Source organism: Nymphaea colorata, chromosome 4 (assembly GCF_008831285.2).
Source record: "Nymphaea colorata isolate Beijing-Zhang1983 chromosome 4, ASM883128v2, whole genome shotgun sequence".
In the NCBI taxonomy this organism is placed as follows: Eukaryota; Viridiplantae; Streptophyta; class Magnoliopsida; order Nymphaeales; family Nymphaeaceae; genus Nymphaea; species Nymphaea colorata.
In genome coordinates this window covers 16,795,035-16,813,554 of record NC_045141.1, presented here as the reverse complement: position 1 = coordinate 16,813,554, position 18,520 = coordinate 16,795,035, and the positions used below count along the sequence as shown (strand labels likewise).

The window sequence follows — 18,520 nt, the reverse complement described above, 5'->3', positions numbered from 1 at the left end:
TAGGCTTGATAGTAGATATGCAATGTGAATTTTCAGCTTCACTAGTTTGGAGATGGTTCTATTGTTCTCTTATGCTTGTTCGCCTCTGGGCCCGTTTTTTGGCACAAATAGTCGGAGGAAAGCTGCTTCTAAGACGTCATGGGACTTTTTTCCCCGAAAAAGTCGGGGGAAAAAATGTGCGTGAATTTGGATTGTTTTTCATTCAACTGCTTGTTTTGCTTGTGATTTGGGCGGGTTAAATGTAAGAGATTGAAACCGGACTGGTTTTTTTCATATCATTAAAATCATGGCGTGCTTTTGCAAAAATTTTCAGTAAAGGTGTCAAATTAAGCCTGATGGCATACCTACCATGTCATTTGGACCATGATATAAGCTTGATTTTGGTATTCTTAGTTCTTAAAACCGAAGCATTTAGCATGATCTAAACATCATTCGAAGCAGGTTCTAAAGTTTTGGAGCTTCCTTGCGAGAAGAACATCTGGAAAGCACCAAAAAAATGTAAAGAAGAAAATGGCAGCCACTGCCGTCGCGTCAATGATGGAGAGAATTCTCCGGGTCGGGTTAGAAGTTTTCAATTCGTGAAGATGGTTAAACAATTGAGTTTGTAAATCTGTTGATCTTATCCCAACCTCAATGAGCCAACTCTCCCAGGTAAAGCAGACCCATTGTATACAACTTACACTGATAGCTGAAGTGGATTCAAAGTGGGGAATTGAACCCATGATTGGAGATGATCACCACAGCAAGCAGGGGAGAGGTTAAGGCACCTGCAATCTTCCCAGTTGCCTTGCTTTGCTATGATAGGGACTTGACGAATTCAAAGAATGAAGCCTGAATCCACAGAGCATTGTCTCCTCATGGTATGTTTCTTTCTTCTTGTGTGAGATTGAAAGGGAGATACGAACCTGCTGCCCAGACTCCAGAGTTGTACAACAGTTGGATATGCCATTCCCAATGTTTTGGAATTCAAAGTTCAAACTTCCATTGTAAGGGCATTAGTTTGGGAGGAAGAAACAATCCTGTTAAGGGCAAAGAAACGAAGCTTCTGTGAGAACAATCCTTAGTTTTTGCACCTTAGCGTCTGTTAGAATTTGCCGTCTTGGGACTCCCTATCACCGAGGTAGACTTTTCTTTTATGGGTTTTGTACGTTATGCAAGTCCTATTTGTTGCCAAATTTAGGGTGTGTTAGGCTAAGTAAACGTGCCTACAGTACTATCTTTCAGGTGAGCAAGAGGTTAACAACCCCAGTACCTTGAACTCGAATGCAGCTTCCCCAATCCTCTTGGCCCCATAGTTCTGGTGTGAGCCCACTGTGGGTCAGCTAGCACAGCACTCCCATATCATCGGCACAGGGACATGGCGTCTACAAGAATCCAACTAGGGACATGCTGCTGAACACTTCCCCAGTCCAACCTGTTAGGCGATGGCCCTTGGGAGCCTCCTATAATATCTTGCACAACCATATGTTTTTATATTTCAAAAATAATTTGGGTCCTATTTTGTGGCTACATTCTTAGACAAGGCGAATTCTAGAACATACAATCTTACATTGGCGACTTCCAAGTCTACCATATACCTAAAATAAGGTAAAGTTGAGTCCAAACTAGTTCCCGTCATCGTCAAGAACTTATGATAATTAAGCTACCACATTTTGTGAAATGTCGTAAATGAAATTGTGAAACTACTCCCCTATACAGTGGCATAATCACGTTTAACTTCCAAAAGGATGACTTATTAGACATTGATATTTACTTTGCGTCGTTCTCCATGTAGACCTCATTAGTCATTACACAGTAAATCATAGTTTAACTTTGTTCAATGAACCCTTTTTCTTCTCTTCATGAGGGATGAGGAATTTTTCTAGAAGTGGGATCAAATATAACTATGTTTTTGAAGCACCACCAGCAATGGAATCATTTTATGTCTCTTTAATGAGTCATTTGGTTGTAACTCATTTCCAAATCTCAGTTATCTTTCTCAACTTTGCTTCAAGTAGCAGGAAGGCTCAATTTGCTGCATTGAATAGCCGATGTTTTAGTGAAGGAAACTTTCTGCAAGGGACTTAACTGTGTAATAGGACTGACTCCCAGTTACTGCGCGCGATCGTATATTGAGATGCTCCCTGCCGGTTGTTAGGACGACGCTAGCCTGTCAAATGGAGCCTTAATGTCGACTCCACAGGCCTCTTTTCAGAAAGATGTCCTAATTCTAAAAACGCGCCTTATTTCTGAATTTCTTTGTGCATTTTCTTTTCTACGCAAACAGATAAAATCTTTCCACTTAAAAATTCCGTTAACGAAAACTATAAAATGTTATATGTTTCAACTTAAGTCTCTTGTTGTTTTGCAGTGAGCAAAAAGTACTGTTGTCAAAAAGAACTCCAAAAATATGAGGTCCGCTGTCGGGAGAAGCCCCAGAAGGCTGCCCAGAGCTATCTTTTTGTTGCCACTTGTAAAAAGCATGCTCCATTAATTGAAGGAACTCACCACGTAGCAACTTAAATAAAATTATCATTTCCTCAGTTTGTATTGAACAATTGACATGGGTCACCAAGATCAAGATCAGACATGCACCAAAATTCTGACTTAAGTTTCTAATGACAATCTTTTGTTTTTCTGAGGTTCAAATCTTACAGTTTATAAGCACCGCTTCTCTTCAAAACAAATGGAAAGGTGCACTAAAACAAAACTGGGTCACTGATTTCACAAAATTCAGCAAAAAAAGAAACCAAAAATAATGAAGCAGCAAATATAGCCAAAAAGGAGAGAGAGATCAAAGGAAGGACTAATTAAGCAGAAGAAAGATTGATGGTAGTCAATGCGCAAGGCAATTAGGTGGACATCAGTCAGAACGTGATAGCAGAAGGAGGGGGTGCGTGTCTCTGAAAACCCTGTCGTCGAGTGCCTCCTGTATCGGCACCAGCAGCAAAGAAGCAAGGATCAACACGTGAAATGCCAGAGACCATTATATGATCAGGGGAAGGAGAGCAGAAGAAGCTGGAGAAGCTCAGAGATGAGGGCAGAACAGGTGGCGAGGAGGCTCCGAAAGAAAGAGCAGGAGACGATCAACTCATATCACATGAGAGAGAGATCTAGGCGCCGTTCATGGATAAATTACTGCCTTTGTTCTTTCTAAAATATTAGAAGAAGGTATACATGTTCATTAAAGAACCTAATGAACATCTGGCTTTGTTGGTACGTGGTTGTCACCATCTTTCATTTTCTTATTGTCATCATCAGATGCCCAACACATGATCGGCATGAGCATGTGACTGCAAAAAGTATGCGAATATAATGCAACAATCGTGATGATGAGATATCTTCTGCCTCATGCAATTATCGTTCAACACCTCTTGTTTTCAGTTAGCTAACCCATCCTTCACATTTTGAGACTTTTGGCCTCAATTTCAGAAGCCGTTGTTCTCATATAAGAAAGAGAAATTTCCAGAACACTAGCTTTTAGCCAAGGTTTTGACGAGAACCAACAAAAAACTTTGCTTAATTCCATGCTTGATAATGTCAAGACAATAGCAAACGGCCTTTTCCACATGCAGCCAGTCAATATAACGTGCTTCCTTGTTTATTTAAACAAGTTTGTTGTTTTCCAATTAATAGACTAATTAAGTTTATTGCGCATGAACTTGGTTTAATTGAGTTAAATGATAAGGATGCGTTTAGTATAATTTATTCACATGTTCATCAATTCCTAATTAACTTGTTCAACCTTGTTGCACAACGTCATAATGCAGACTTTACTATGTCTCGGTTATTCCTGCGCCCTATTTTGTCTACGTTTAAATCAATTGTATTCACTTCTTTCTTCAAAAAACTTTACATTTTTTTTCTTGTTGTCAAAATTTTAAAGGAGTGGCTCTAAATTCAGTAAAAGCTCAAAGGGGAGACAAATTCTAATTGCAAAAGGCTCGTACCACCATTGATGAAAAAATTTCCTTTCTATGAGCTGGGGTAAAAGGAAACAAGAACGACAAGTTTAACTGGGGAAATGCCCGATTGCCCCTACAGAGTCTTCCTTGGACCTACCAAAAAAAAAAATCATGATATTATTATGTCTTAACGTATGATAGTTGCAGATTGCCATAGTATAAAGTAGATACATTAGATTGTGCTTGTACTATGGTTTGACAGATTTATCAAGATGGATTTTTCGATTTAAATATGAAAAACCCTTCGTTTGTTAGATGACACCATTAAAAACTTGGTTTTTGAAAATCTGGTTAAAAACCCAGCTTTGTAAACTTGGTTTGGATGTTAGGTGACAAGTGAAAGACTAGGTTTAGAAGTAAAAATTAGTCTTGCCTGAAAAATATGAGGGGAAACAGATTTTTCGGGATCTTGGTTTAGCAAAACCTAGTTTTATTCATCCAAACATTCTCGAAATGGTGTTTTGGGGTAAAACTAGGTTCTGAAAACCTGATTTTAAGTCCAAACACCTTCAAAGATCACACCGATCGATCCACTTATTCTTATCGAAATAAATCTCGAATAAATCCAATTTTTTTACCTTGCAAAAAAAAGTTAACACCGACAGCAAATAACTTGTGAAGGAAGCAGCTGACAATACTGCTAGCTAAACTATCACTTCAACACCTGTCACGTCCTTTTTACTATCACAGGTCTTTTTCACTTTCAGAATTGGAATATTTTTCACTTTGAGTTGCCTAACTGGTCGGTTTTCTGCTTGAAACTTGTACCAATTATTATATGAGCATGAACTTGAACAAACATGAAAAGCATGCATCAAAATTGAGTTTGTCAGAGCGAAACTCTTCAACCAAGCAGCGCTTTACATGGAGAAGTTCGTTTGAAAACATACCCGGTCTTCCTTTCCAGCATATATATATATATATATATATATGAAGAGGCTCCGCCTTGTGTGATCATTACTTGTGAACTCGTAGAGATTAACATGATTTTTCCAATCACTTTTTAATTGGTAAGTGAGTGTTTAATCGAGTGCTACTAGATTGTGCCAAAAACAAGGCCTCCCAAGTACTGAATTCTCTCCTTCAAGTTGATCAGCAAGATCCTGAACACGATATCTTTTCAAGTTGGCCTTAAGTCTTGTGAGTACATTAATATAAGCAAAAGTTCAAGTGAAGAAGAGTATTTCATCTGCCCAATAAAATTACCCTTCCCTCCATCCCTCAAGATCTCAAGTTTTGGTTGGGGCCTTTGCTATGCTTGAATTTATTTATGTATCGATAGAACTCATGCCATGGACTCAACTCTTTTTAAATGAAGGAAATCATGAAGCAGAGCATTTGGGATTTAGAGAACAGGAAAAAAGGCAACTCTTTCCCTCACTCTCTACACCAAATTGTTATAAAGAAAATGTGGAGAACGGTGTCCTCACGGTAGGACCGGAAAACAATGCATTGGATCTTACTACTCACAGGCCATGAGGAAACAAGTCCGATGACTTCTATAACGCAAAGGCCAACCATGCAATTCAACGATTTAGTACATTATAAAAATATCTCGGGAAACTCGACCACAAAATCACGGATATCTTTTATATTCTAATAAGACAAAATCCAAACTCGAAATCCACATCGCCACACTAGATTTAGCTACGTCTACTTTAATCATTTTTTTTTATTACGCCCTCTATTCTCGCTCGCTTAGAGTACTTAATTACCTAGATAAAATATCTCACTAAACACACGAGCCACAAACGTTCACGATAATGGCAACTCATGGTTTTTTTTATAAGTAAAAGCACCAATATCGATCATATCGGTCGGAAAATTGGAAGTATGGAACTAAACTGCGCTGAATTCAAGGTCGTGACACGAAAAAACTTAGATGATAATCAGGAAATCTGTCTCGTCTCACACCCACCTGATTAAATTCTCGATCGTTCAACCAATCTCGGGTCTCCGTGTTACTCTGACTTTACACACTGACCTCGATTAAAAAGTTGATCTTCCCAATGTTCGATGCTTATATATTTGATGCCTTGCACGCCATGATTTTTTCCAAGAATTGCTTCAAATATAACGGGATTCTGGTTCTCATAATCTAGAAAACACGATCAGTCTTTCATGGAAAGCACACGACCAAGAATAAAATTCACAGATTAGAATCTCCGCGTTCATATACAACAGCTAATCTCTCTCACTCTCTGCATTTTTACCTTTCTTTTTTTCAGTTCTCGGGTGGCAGATTTATTTTCCTGCGTGACTGCGAACAGGAGGGGCTGTAAAGGTGGTGCCCGTACACGACGTAGGCACGTCAGGTGCGTGCCCGGGTTTCATGCAGTAAACCAGAGAGAGAGAGAAAGAGAGAGAAGCTGTAGGAACTAGGAAGACGAAAGACGAAGCAGAATGGGATTACGTGAAGCAAACAAAAAGGAGAATTTTGACTCTGAAACTCACTCAGACGTTACAGAATGGAAGCATTTTTATTTTATCTCCGTCAGTACTCCTAGAGATCTTCAAACAGGTTTCCGTCAATTCCAGCCAGGTGGTTTATATATATATATATATATAACAATTACTCATGTAGCAAGTCAACCAACTTTCTCCGTGTTTTTTGTGTTATCCCCACAGCTGAAGTAAAGTTTATATAAAGTCCTGACGCGATAAAGAGAGAGAGGGAGAGAAAGAGATCCATAGTTCTACAGAACTAGAACAAAAAAGGGATGTGGAACTAACTCTTTTTAGGTGATTCGAACTTGTCTATGTTCTTTTTATAACGACCTGATGTTCTAAAGAAATTTTATTTGGATAAAGCATTCTTATCCATCGATAACCCTTAAAAGAAACGACGGATTTTGTAAATCCTGATATTTAAATTGAAACCGTCATTCGTTCTGATCTCTACGAACTGCCCTCCAAAAGGAAACGAAAGACTGGAAATCTAGTCAATGCCTTCTGATTTATACAAGAAGCAGGAAACCGTGCAAGAGGAAACAGCGTCAGAGATGGAGTGCAGGAGGAAGTATGGCGGCCATTGGAGTGGGAGTTAAGAAGGAAGAGATAGAAAGAGGAGTTGGGTGGGGATCGAACGCTGCCACCTCGAACAGACGACCGAGGGACAAAATGGAGGCATTAATACGCGCATGATTACAGGTTCAGAGGAGCCATAAATGAGGGAGAAATGTGGAACGAGAAGAGTGAATGCAACTTTCTTTTCCTCGAGTTGTGCAGCAGGGGCAGATGCACAGAAGACACACGCAGAAACCTTCCCTCTGCCGCAGAGGCTGCCTCAGAAGATCTTAAATATGAATCCATTTAGAATCTCAAGCAGATCACTCTCGCGCTTTTCAAAACTATCGTATAATTATAGTGTTATACACATAAAATATAAGAAGGACCTCTATGAAAAAAACATGCACGCACGCACAGAGCGTTTCAAGGGAAAAGAACGACAGGTTCTTTGAGAATCAAGATGGCCGAATGGCTTAAGGATATTAGTTAGCTTGCACCATTGAACACGAGGGGTCTCGAGTACATGAATCTCTGGTGATTCGTCACTGACCTTTTGGATTTTGCAGAGATGAAACGAAAGGAAAAGGCAAAACAAGGAGGCGGTTTTTAAAGAGAAAGAAAAGGTAATACAATTTAATGAGGTCTTTTTAAAGAATCGTGTATACCTTGACAAAACGTATAGAAAACCAAAAAAGGAAAAATACAAAAGAAAACAAAAAGAAAAACTTTTAACATGCCTCTTTAGTTCTCCTTTGTCACTCTCTGTTGCCGGGAAATTTCAGCGAGACGTGAGCCTGCGGACAGAAAACACCCAACTCAGATACTCATGGAAGAGAGAGAGAGAGAAGCACAGGGAAATGAAGCCTAACAAAAAGCCACACATGAAAGAAAGCTGAGTGCAAATGGCAGCCATTAAAATGAGTAAATAAGCATTGTTTTCTGCACCAAGCAATCCCCAAGTGAGCAAGTTTTCTGCGTCATAAAAACATGCAATGCCATTAAAAACGATAACCATCACAAGTTCTGTGGTGTGACCTACGAACCACTCGCGAACAGCTGGACCACTCCTCCAGTTGACTAAAGAAGCTTCTTAACTCAAGCAAACACGGTTGTGTGAAAAGACAATCTCATTTAGTCCATTTCAAGCATTGCCAAACTCAAGTACAGTAGCACCCAAAAACAGACATCAGAAACGAGTTGATGTGCAAGTTACAGTTTTCACATAAGAGAGAATCTTCTTCAAGCCACAAGAAAAGAATATGCTCTCTACCATTTTCCACAACAAATCAAATCTCAGTTGAGAACCGAATGTATCAAGAAAAAGGAAAGAAGCTCAAAACATGCCATGCGGTGAGGCAGATGAATGCAGCAAGGCTTGGACGTTTGACTGATGGGCTGTGTCGATGCATAGGGAGCAGAAATCCTTGATTTTCAGTAATCCTTAGAAAAAGATTCGGGACTAATTCTGCCGGAATTCAGCTTTACTCAGAAAAGCTTTTAATGCCTCCAAACAGAAGAATGTGCTTTCAATTTAAGATGGCTAACCAGTTATGAACAAGCCAATCAATTTTGGAAAACTAGAAAGAAGAACAAATCGTCTCTCAAGCCAACTAGATGACGTGCATGTAGAGAGAGAGAGAAAGAGAGAGAGAGAGAGAGAGAGAGAGATGCTTTCCTCCTTACAGGGAAAAAAATGGTGTGGACTGTGGATCTCCATTTCCGGTGACCGTCATCGACGATGACCGGCGAAGTAATCCGAACGCCTTACGAGGAAAGACCGGTGCTTCCAGCACCACCGCTGCCGCCACAGCCGCCACCACCACCAACACTGCCGCTACTACAAGGTTTCCTGTCCTCCCCACCTACGGATCTCTGCTGTTGCTGCTGCTGATGATGATGGTGGGCCTGTATCGGGCTTATGAAACCCGACGACGATGGCGACGCTGCCGGAGACAAAGCAAATGCATTAAACCCCAACCCTCCACCAACACTGCCACTGCCGGCACCACTACCACCAGCTGCACCCACTCCTTGATCATAAGCTGCACCACCGAATCTCCCGATATCGCCACCATGTTCGTAATTCCTCATCATCTCCTGCTGCTCCCTCGCCGCCATCGCCACAGCGACGGCCATCTGCTGCGACTCCAGTAGCTGCTGTTGCTGCTGCTGCTGTTCCCTGTACAACTGCTCCCTGGACGCCGCTCCCGGCAGTCCCATTCCAATACCAACGGCAGCTGACGTCGCGGAGTGGTGGTGGTGCTGGTACTGCTGCTGGTGGTGCGCGGCTACAGCTGCTGCCTGGAGGAATGAAGGGGGAAGGGGACCAGGGATGCCGGCGGCGGCCATGTAACGGGAAAGCTCCGCCCGGGCGGCAAGGAGGTCAGCCTGGAGCTGCTTGAGCTGGTGCTGAAGAAGGGAGATGACCCCAACGCAGCCGTAGACGGGGTCGCTCAAGCGGGCGTCGGCCTCGTAAGCGAGAGAGTTGACGGCGTCCTCCCGCCGGCTAGGTGGTAGCTCGTTCAGCAGCTTGCTCACGTTGCTGGCTCCAAATACCTTGTGCACGTTAGCGAACTTCTGTGGGCTGTCCGGTGGAAAGTAGGGAGCAAAGACGCATTCCGGCGTGCACTTTCGCCTGAGAAACTTGCACGCCGCGCACGGCGAATTCGAAGATGACGCCATCGCTATTGTCCCCAACAAGAGAAAACGGAAAAAGCATGAGAGAGAGATTCACCATCCTATTTGGAAACATCTTTTTCCTATTATCATTGCACTCGGAAAAGGTTAGGGGTTCACTGGTTGAGAGCCCATTTTGGAAAGGAAGAAAAGGGCATAATCCCACTTTGGAAAAGAAACAAAAAGAATCATATTTTCTATATTCATATTTCATAGCGAAAGATAAGCGCCAGCGTCATCAATCAAAGAAACCGTAAAGTCTCCCCACGAAGCTTTTTGATAAAGCGGAAAGCCGACGTTCGAAGGTCCGGCAAAACAAGTGATCAAGAAGAAGCAAGCACACGAATGACCTTTGGGGTTCACAAAGGTAGATGCACCCACCAAATCAATATATCAAAAGAAGATCAACCGACGTACCCATCCGCGAAAAGGAAACAAGAAAAAGAAAATCGTGGAAACAGAAAAATAAGGAAGACGAGTATTCGAAACAGGAATCAGTAAGGAAAAAAAAAATTCCAACAAAAACAAAAAAAAAACGGCAGAACAACTTACAGGCGGGGACGACAGAGAAGGCTTTCACGGATCGATCTCTCCTATAAGAAGATGCACCGATCCCCCCCGCCCTCCCCTCCGCCGATGGAAATCGATGACTGGTGCCCACTAAGGAGCCGGAAAAATGGCTCCCCTTATTTAGTTTTTCAATCTGAAAAACAAGAATTAGGTCACCATGGATAGATAGATAGATAGATAGATGGCACAACTCAGAAAAGAGAGACAGAAAGAGAGCTTGGATTTGGTGATTGGCCTAAGGGGAGGAAACAGTGTGGGTCTGCGCAGGAGGAAGAAACCAGAGAGAGAGAGAGAGAGAGAGAGGGAGAGAGATCTTCCCGGTTATGAAGGGATTTTTTTTTCTGTTCAAGTGAGGAGCGATTTATTACTCGGCAACTCCCCTCCTCCTCCAAGGCAAAACCGAAAACCAAAAACAAAACGAAAAGAGAAAAAGCGAAACAAGGAAAGAACAGAAGAAATGAAGGCGGTGGGTCCCGCTTTCCCTGCTCGCGGTCAAACCTAACCGAGTCAAAGGCCAAGGCAACAGGGCTCGACCGAGATGGCGAGCGAGCGAACCCACTTGGGTCGGTCGCGGCGTCACCTCTCCACCTCCCAATCAGCAACGTTTCCCGAGGGAGGAAGGAGAGAAGAGACGACTGCTCTTCTTCCGTTGGATCTGAGGTCTCCATCACCTCGTGGCGTCAAATCGTCAGCCCCAAGTGAAGAAAGCTCGGAGTTTGGGTGGGCGTGACGCTTGGGGGGGGTGTCAGATGCCTAGTCCTTGTTCCACCCCCCACGAACTTCCCGACTCGGTGGGCCCACCACCTGCCCCTCTTGGGCGACAAAGCGGCTTCTCTTATTATTAAGAGACCGTCAACCCCAACTTTTCCCCTTGCTCATTTATTGACGTTTCATTTCATGTGTACGTCCATCGGATCCCTCCCTCGTTGCCCTAACTCGCCGGCCACCATCCTTACACCCATCTTCTCTCGTTAATACACTTGTATTGTGTTGTTGGTGTTGTTATGAAAGATCTTTAATGGCCTATAAAATGAATTGTTAAGTGGGTGGTTATATTGATTCTTAATTCTTTTGAATCCAAATCGAAATTTCTTTTGAATCGAAATCGAAACTGTTAAGAAGCAAGTTGAGATCTGTCGAACCAAAAGCTCTAGTTTGAAGTGGCGAAGTGGCCGCCGAATCCTTACATTCATGTTACTTGATTTCACAAATGTATGTCTGGTTGATCTTAATTCTTACTACGTAATAATCTCCGCTTTCCCATTGAATAAACGGAGTTCGAGAAAGATCTTTCTTTGAGGCCGTTCATTAATGTGCTATATTAATTTCTTGGAGAAGAAGAGAAAAAGAGACCCACGATTAAAAGCATCTACAATAAAGTTTAATCGAGCTGAACATCCAACTTAAGGATTTGTTGTTGAGTGTCTGGGACGCGACTTGGCCTATTGTTTGTTAGTGATGCGGACCTGGCTCTGGCTCTGGCGCGAAGCTGGATCTAGTCAGGTACAGGCCAGGCCAGCTCAGTGTTCTCCACCAGGCTTCGTTGGCTAACTCTCTCTCGCTCATTCCATGAGGTTCAACTGATGCAATGTAATGGCCAACGGAAGGCCGGCGGCGCCGGCGCCAGAAACAGGTTCACGCTGGTTATCTTTTGCTCCGGCGTGGTTTAGACTGGGTTTCTTCTGCCTTTATAATCTTCATATGTAGTTTGGATTAGGCCAAGCACCTTCAAACTTCAATAGTCACAGAAAACGCTTTTCTTAAAAAAAAAATAAAAATAAAATTAAATGGCCGTTTAAAACTAAAAAAAAGCTGCTTTTTTGAAAAAAAAAAAACATTAAAAACGAAAAAACCACGTTTTTAACTCGTTTTTTCACTTTTTATTTCACTTTTTAAATTTTTTTAATGCTAAACAGTTTTTTTTTTCATTTTTTATTTTTTATTTGTTGCAAATCTACTTATCTTGATGTTTGTTTGTGTTATTAGTTTTCATTTATTTTATTTTTCCCTTACTTTTAGTTTTTTAAAATTTACCTATTTTTTTCTTGTTTTTTCAAGCACATCATATTATACCTTAAAAAACCTTGCCGTTTAAAACTCCGAGACATTATTTGTAACTATGGGACTTCAGCTGTTCAAACTAGCATCAACTGAATTGAATCTTTTTTTTTTCACGTAAAGCCTTGAAATTCCGGCGATTCTTGGCCTCAAAAAGCTCTATTGTGATATGAGAAGAAGTCATTCCTGATGTCGTATTGGTTACTTAAAAGCCTAGGAAGTGCTTGACCTGGGCTAAGGAAATTGATCCTAAACTCAACTCCTTAAATTTTAAGGGAATTTAAGACAAACATTTACACTAAAAATTTGCGTACAAGATTCACATAGCAATGCTATTTCAACGGCAGTGCTGTAACAATCGACTGAGAATTCCGTGAATTGGTCATTTCATTGCTTTGGCTGAATCGGATCGGAAAAACATTTCTTGGCAAAGTGAATAAAAACATAAAAATTAATTTAAAATAAGAAAAATCTTAAAAAATTTAAAAGATATTTTGAAAATGACACGTGGCATTACTCTTGAATTGGAGTTTCCTAGTTGTCTCTTAGTTACATGGACCGGTAAAAGTTTAGTTGTCAATTTGATTCTCATAAGCATTACTTCTTTACACTTCAAACAATGGATGCATGGTTGGTATTTAGTTGAGAAACAACTCTAAACCCTAATAACGAAAAAAATGAAAATAGCTTTGACTTATTAAAAAAATATTTTAGTTGACATGTGTCCCCTAAATAGTTGGAGAAATTTTAATACAAGCTACTAGAACTTGGACTAACCATACATAATCGTTTAAGGGGCAGTTTGTTAACTAGGCATGCAAGAAACTATTATTCCGATTTTATTCAATTATTTATTAATTGCCGACTTCCGTCACACCGTCTTAACCCCAAAATATTATCTGTTTGCTATTGATAGGGATGTCATATATTTATTTATATGACATTCATGATCAATGTATAATTGAACGTGGCAAGATATTGTAATGTAAGAGTATTTTATGAGGCCCAATGAGTTGACACAGTTTCCTATGTGCTAAAATCTGGAGCTTCAGCTTGAGAAGTTAAAGTTGCATTGATTATATATTTTTCTTGTAGTAGTCAATGAAGCATTTATATAACACAAAAACTAGCATTTATGTAACACAAAAACTAACTCTTTTGCCAAATCAACATCGCATCGCAGATGGGTTTAGTAGCGTGGAGAGAGACTATCCAACGGGGTTGCAAATGGATAGGATCTCATCAAGATCAGATTTGATCCAAAATCCTCAAATTGCAACCTTTGGGCCCAACCTACCATTTTCTTATGAGTCCTTGTGTGTTTTTCTGTTTATACAAACCACCCCAACTTGAGAGATTTATTGCTCGCCCCATGGACAAAACCTCTAAAGTCATTTCTCTAAGAATTCTTAGGGACGTTAATATATCCAATTTGAATCAAATATTCGACCACTCATTCCTAAAAATTTCATACACAAAAAAAAAGGTTAGTGTTTGATTAAGAAATCAAAATGAATTCAGATTTAAGAAATGGCGTCTGGTCGGGTTTGGAGTCGGGTTTGGATTTAGTTATACAGCAATATGCAATAAAATTCGGGTCAGATTTAGTTTTAAACAAATGTCTTATATATGCAACGCCCTTAGACTAGATTTGGTTCAAAATTTAGATTTGGATTCATACAGTGGTCAAACCAGAAATTTCTTGTTCAGGGACACTATAAGTGTAAATTTGAAGCTAAATGGGGCACTCATATCTAAAAAATTAAAAATTAATGAGGTTTTTATATATAAATGATGTAAATTTAGTGGTCTCGTGTGGGCAATTGCCCACTCCAGCCACAACATGTCTCCGCCATTGGATTCATATATGACTTTTTGTTGTTCTCGGTTACACCTCTCGGAAGAGTTGTTCTCAGTTGTTCATGGGCGTAAAGACTTTAGACACCCGTTTGTTGTTCACCTGATCTAATAATTGAGATGCTTTACATTGCTTCAGTCATTGCTCATGATCGGCCTCTCCACCAACAAAGAGAAGACTGCGTTCATCTAAAACAGATCCGATGAGCAACTGTAGACCTGCTCTTGACTGCGAACTAAAATCAACCGGGCCATGCAGTTGGCTGAAAAAATGAACATACCATAGAAAAACGAAAACTCACTGGAAAGTGACGATAGAAACACAGGAAAAGCAAAGGTTTAGAGGACAAGTATTAGCGGTAGAGCTGGAGGAGAAACATACCGTTTTCCCATCTGTTTGAAAGAAGGAAGAGGAGAGGGAGGAAAGAGTTACAGAGGAAGACGATAGTTGCAGGTGGGAAGGGTGGCAGGCCGGCGGGAAGGGTGAGCATACTCAGCTCCAGTCTCTACGGAGGGTGGATGTGCACGCCGTTTTGTACGTCCCACCTGCAACCTCCCAGTACTCTGCTCGCCCTTCTCATATTATATGCCATTATTCTAATTGTCCCCTCTTCCCTCTTCTTTCATTATTTCACCTACTAACTTTCTTTCTCCTTCTTTTCTTTTTTCACCCTAGTACCATGCACCTTAAAAGTAACATGAATTTTATTTAAAGAAACGTACAAAAATCCAGTCATGCTTTTGTGTCCATTATTCGCATAATTTGTGTCTCTTGTCACATATTGAAATTAAACTTTTTGTTTCTTTTCTACAAGGAAAAAAAAAAGAAAGAAAGAAAAAGGGAGGCATAAAACTTAGTTTGACATTAAAACCAACAATTTTCTCATTGTATACATATATTGAAATCAGCAAGCATTGTTTTGTTTATGGTCGGATGGTTATTATTTTTATTTTATATCTCTTAAAACCTTTGCAAAAGATGTGTTTGCATCAACGGCCACGGTTTGCGCTATATCTAATTACAAAAGCCCATGCTGTCAACCTAATCACACGATCTGATATCACTATATATATTTGTATTCTTAAACGAGCCAATATCAGGATATATATATATATATATATACATATCCGTACATCAGAGAGGTATAACTTTTGTTTCATTCCGTGATTTTGATTTTCCGCTTCATCTGCTTACAGGAATGTTTAAATGAAAATGAATTCTTGTATGAGACAATACATAGGAAAACTGAAATAAGCTGGCTGCCGGATGTTATCCGATGGCTAATATTTAAAGTCATCGTGAAAAAACACCATAAATCACACCGAAATACTCTTCCTGCTCACTCAAATGTGATTGTTAAGCTGTACACCAATTGAGGCGGCCCGTCATCGAATGGTAGGAGCGTCACCCTCCATACTAAACACCAATTCGATTCTAGACCTTGGGGTACAGAAAAAGGGTAGAAGCTTCGACTCTCATTCAGGTCCTTCCGTCCATCTGAAAGTTGCAAACATGCAGAGCCTTAATTTTTTTTAATTCGGAGTTTTTGCACTTGCATTTTAAAGCATAAGACGGAAAAGATGGATCAATTAAAAGCTTTTGACCACTCGGTCAGCATAATTAATTTTAGGTTTTAGTTCTGCTTAATACGTAAGCTAAAGTTAGGCAGAGATACGCTTGCGTAAAACTTTCACTTTACGTGCCAGACACAAGAAACACAAGGGGAAGATCTTCAGAACTTCCTTCTACGCTGGGAAAGAAAGTCGCTGAAAAAAATGTCTTCTAACTTCTTTCACTCGGTTTTTAGGTGCAATTACAGGTGGGTAAAAGTATACCCAATAAGCGCTATCCGCGTAATCAAACGGTGTTCTAAAAGTTAAAGGTGGCGCAATTTTGGGGGAAACGCGTTGCTTCTCGATGCCGTAAAAGCAAAGGAGGCCTTCAAAAGACGCCCTCGACAGTGGACGGCGTGTTTGCTTGCAAATACGGAGAGGTTAAGCGAAATCATTTTTTTGTATGATTTGTCTCTAAAAAATGTTTTCCCCGACAAAAATTCTTCGGCCCCAAACAGACATCGTCCACATGAATATGGAGCCTTATTGAAGTTTGAGCTAATGACCAATCACCTAACCCGCCAGTCATTTCCTGACCGTTTTAACTCACGTAGATTCAGATGTTATAATTGTTATTCAACTTTCATGGAATCGAAACAGACTTACCTTGATACTTTATCACATATATATATATATATATATATATATATATATATATATATATATATATATAGAGAGAGAGAGAGAGAGAGAAAGAGAGAGGGAGAGAGAGGGAGAGAGAAAGAAAGAAAGAGAGAGAGAGAAGGGCTGACATTCTTCGGTCATCTTGAGCTCCATTAAATCATGGCTACGACGAAAAGAATTCTCCGACCATATCTCGACAGAGAAATTCATAAATTTTAAATATATATATATATACATTCTCCAGCCACACTGGTGATTTTGTTGCATGTGTAAGAGATCGGAGCATCCACACCATTATTGAATGATTTATGACCTAGTGCAAATTTGTGTATGATTGAGGCAAAAATTGAGCAGTATCCTCAAATAATTAAGCTTCAGTCACTCTATTTATTATTTACTATTTATTTTAGGCTTGGGCAGAAAAAAATCTGAAGTGAGTTTCTAGGGTTTTGGCTGTCATCCATCAGCTTATATATAAACGTGAAAATGCCATATTCCTAATAACATTGATTAAATAAATGCGAACAAACAGTTTGGGACGACAACTGGATCAATAGGAAACCAACAAGAAGTTTAAGTTGTTGACGGCAAAACAGACAGAAAATTCCAATTGTCAATTGAATTTAGGGATGCATCGGAGTCGAGAAATGCTACAAATACAGCTAGATATAGAACAATATTTAATATCTCATTAAGGAATTGAATCGATTTGGATTTAGAAAAAATAACACCCAGTCATTCATATTCTGTTTGAAGTAAATCACCAATCAGACTCAAATTTAGTTTCAAATAAAATATCCTAACGAATATCTATTCATTTTGAAAAATAGCTCTCAACATCTCATAATGCTGTTTCGTCAGTTGCATACTTAAAGTTTGTGTTTCAATTCGGATCTGAAAATAAAAGTCGGATTTGGAAGCCTTTCTTATATGTATGCGCATCCGCATTTGGACTCAAATATTGGAACATAAAATAAGTTAGTAAAGAGTGCATCAACCAAATCCACAAATATCTAAATTGTCAACAGAAGAAGCAAAAAGTCCACATTTATATCGATATATAAAGTATTTTTGACATTTAGTTTATATATGCTTGAATGTGTCCGTATGCGGAAATTGGTTGGAGATGCGCGTGTCCGACCAAGTAAGCACCATGGGTTGATAAACTATGATGTTGTCTCTCAAGGCCCTGAGCGGAGTCAAGGTAGGGCCACATGGGTTTGGTCTCACCTCAAATTTAAAAAAAAAAATTACATGTAAAATTAAAAAAAAATACTTGTTTTATATAAAAATTTTGAAAAATGATATTTCAATTCGAGTCAAATTTGAAAATTTCAAGTTGACCACCCTCATGAAAATTTCTGGATCCATCCATGCTCGCATGTCTTGTCTTTCACAATGAGCAAAAACATAAACAGACAACTAATTAGTCTATTATTATTATGAAAACAGGAATAAGTGGGGACTTCGACTTTTTTATTAGGTAGTAGGATGAAATTAATACTCTCTCCAACCGCTCACCAATTCGTTGAATTCAATGATACACATCATAAGTGCTTGATAGTTCCTCGATAGATCCAAAATTTGGTCCTCAAACCATTAGAACTCTCAATCACATGGGCAGAGGCAAGGGGGGCAGTAGGGGCCCATGGCCCCCTTCAATTTTTTTAAAAAATAAAAAATTTTACTTATAAATTTTAAAAATTTTCGTGAACTTATTTTTCGACCCCTTTTAATGTTTGGAAACCATAGTTCAGGCTCTGCAACAAAAAAATCGTAACTTTGTGACTGCTCCATTACACTTGATCATTAATAGGGAGACAATGTTTCAGCACATTTTTTTTGTTGGCTCATGATATTTCATATATTTATATGTGGGGTGAGTGAATAGTGACTCCGTCGTATAATTCATTCGTTCAAGACAATGAGAAAAAAGTATAAATCAATATCAAACGACATAAATGTTCATCACCTATTTCTACTTGTTTTTTTTTTTCTTGAAATTTGTTGGATGGTGGATGGTTAAAGATTAAAAATCTATCATTAAAAAATAGTGGGCACAAAAGCATTAGTTTATGCAACAACAATTTATGGTACTATTAGCTTATGATTTAAACGACCAATCTTTTTAATAATCCAGCAATATCTAGCATTCCACAAAACTTAAA

The 18,520-nt window shown here is 39.6% G+C and overlaps 1 protein-coding gene across 1 annotated transcript; it reads right to left on the bottom strand.

The window, feature by feature from the left end:
- Nucleotides 1–7,585: 7,585 nt before the first annotated feature.
- LOC116252265 (LOB domain-containing protein 6-like) lies at nucleotides 7,586–10,583 on the bottom strand. The gene is made up of 3 exons (XM_031626415.2): nucleotides 10,182–10,583; nucleotides 8,637–9,637; nucleotides 7,586–7,747 (listed from the first exon to the last, which is right to left on the bottom strand). The coding sequence occupies exon 2, from the start codon at nucleotides 9,633–9,635 to the stop codon at nucleotides 8,718–8,720; it is 918 nt and encodes a 305-aa protein (XP_031482275.1). The 5' UTR covers nucleotides 9,636–9,637; nucleotides 10,182–10,583; the 3' UTR covers nucleotides 7,586–7,747; nucleotides 8,637–8,717.
- Nucleotides 10,584–18,520: the final 7,937 nt, after the last annotated feature.

Excerpts from the sequence above, each read along its gene's own strand:
- LOC116252265 (XM_031626415.2), bottom strand. The coding sequence starts at position 9,635 with ATGGCGTCATCTTCGAATTCGCCGTGCGCGGCGTGCAAGTTTCTCAGG.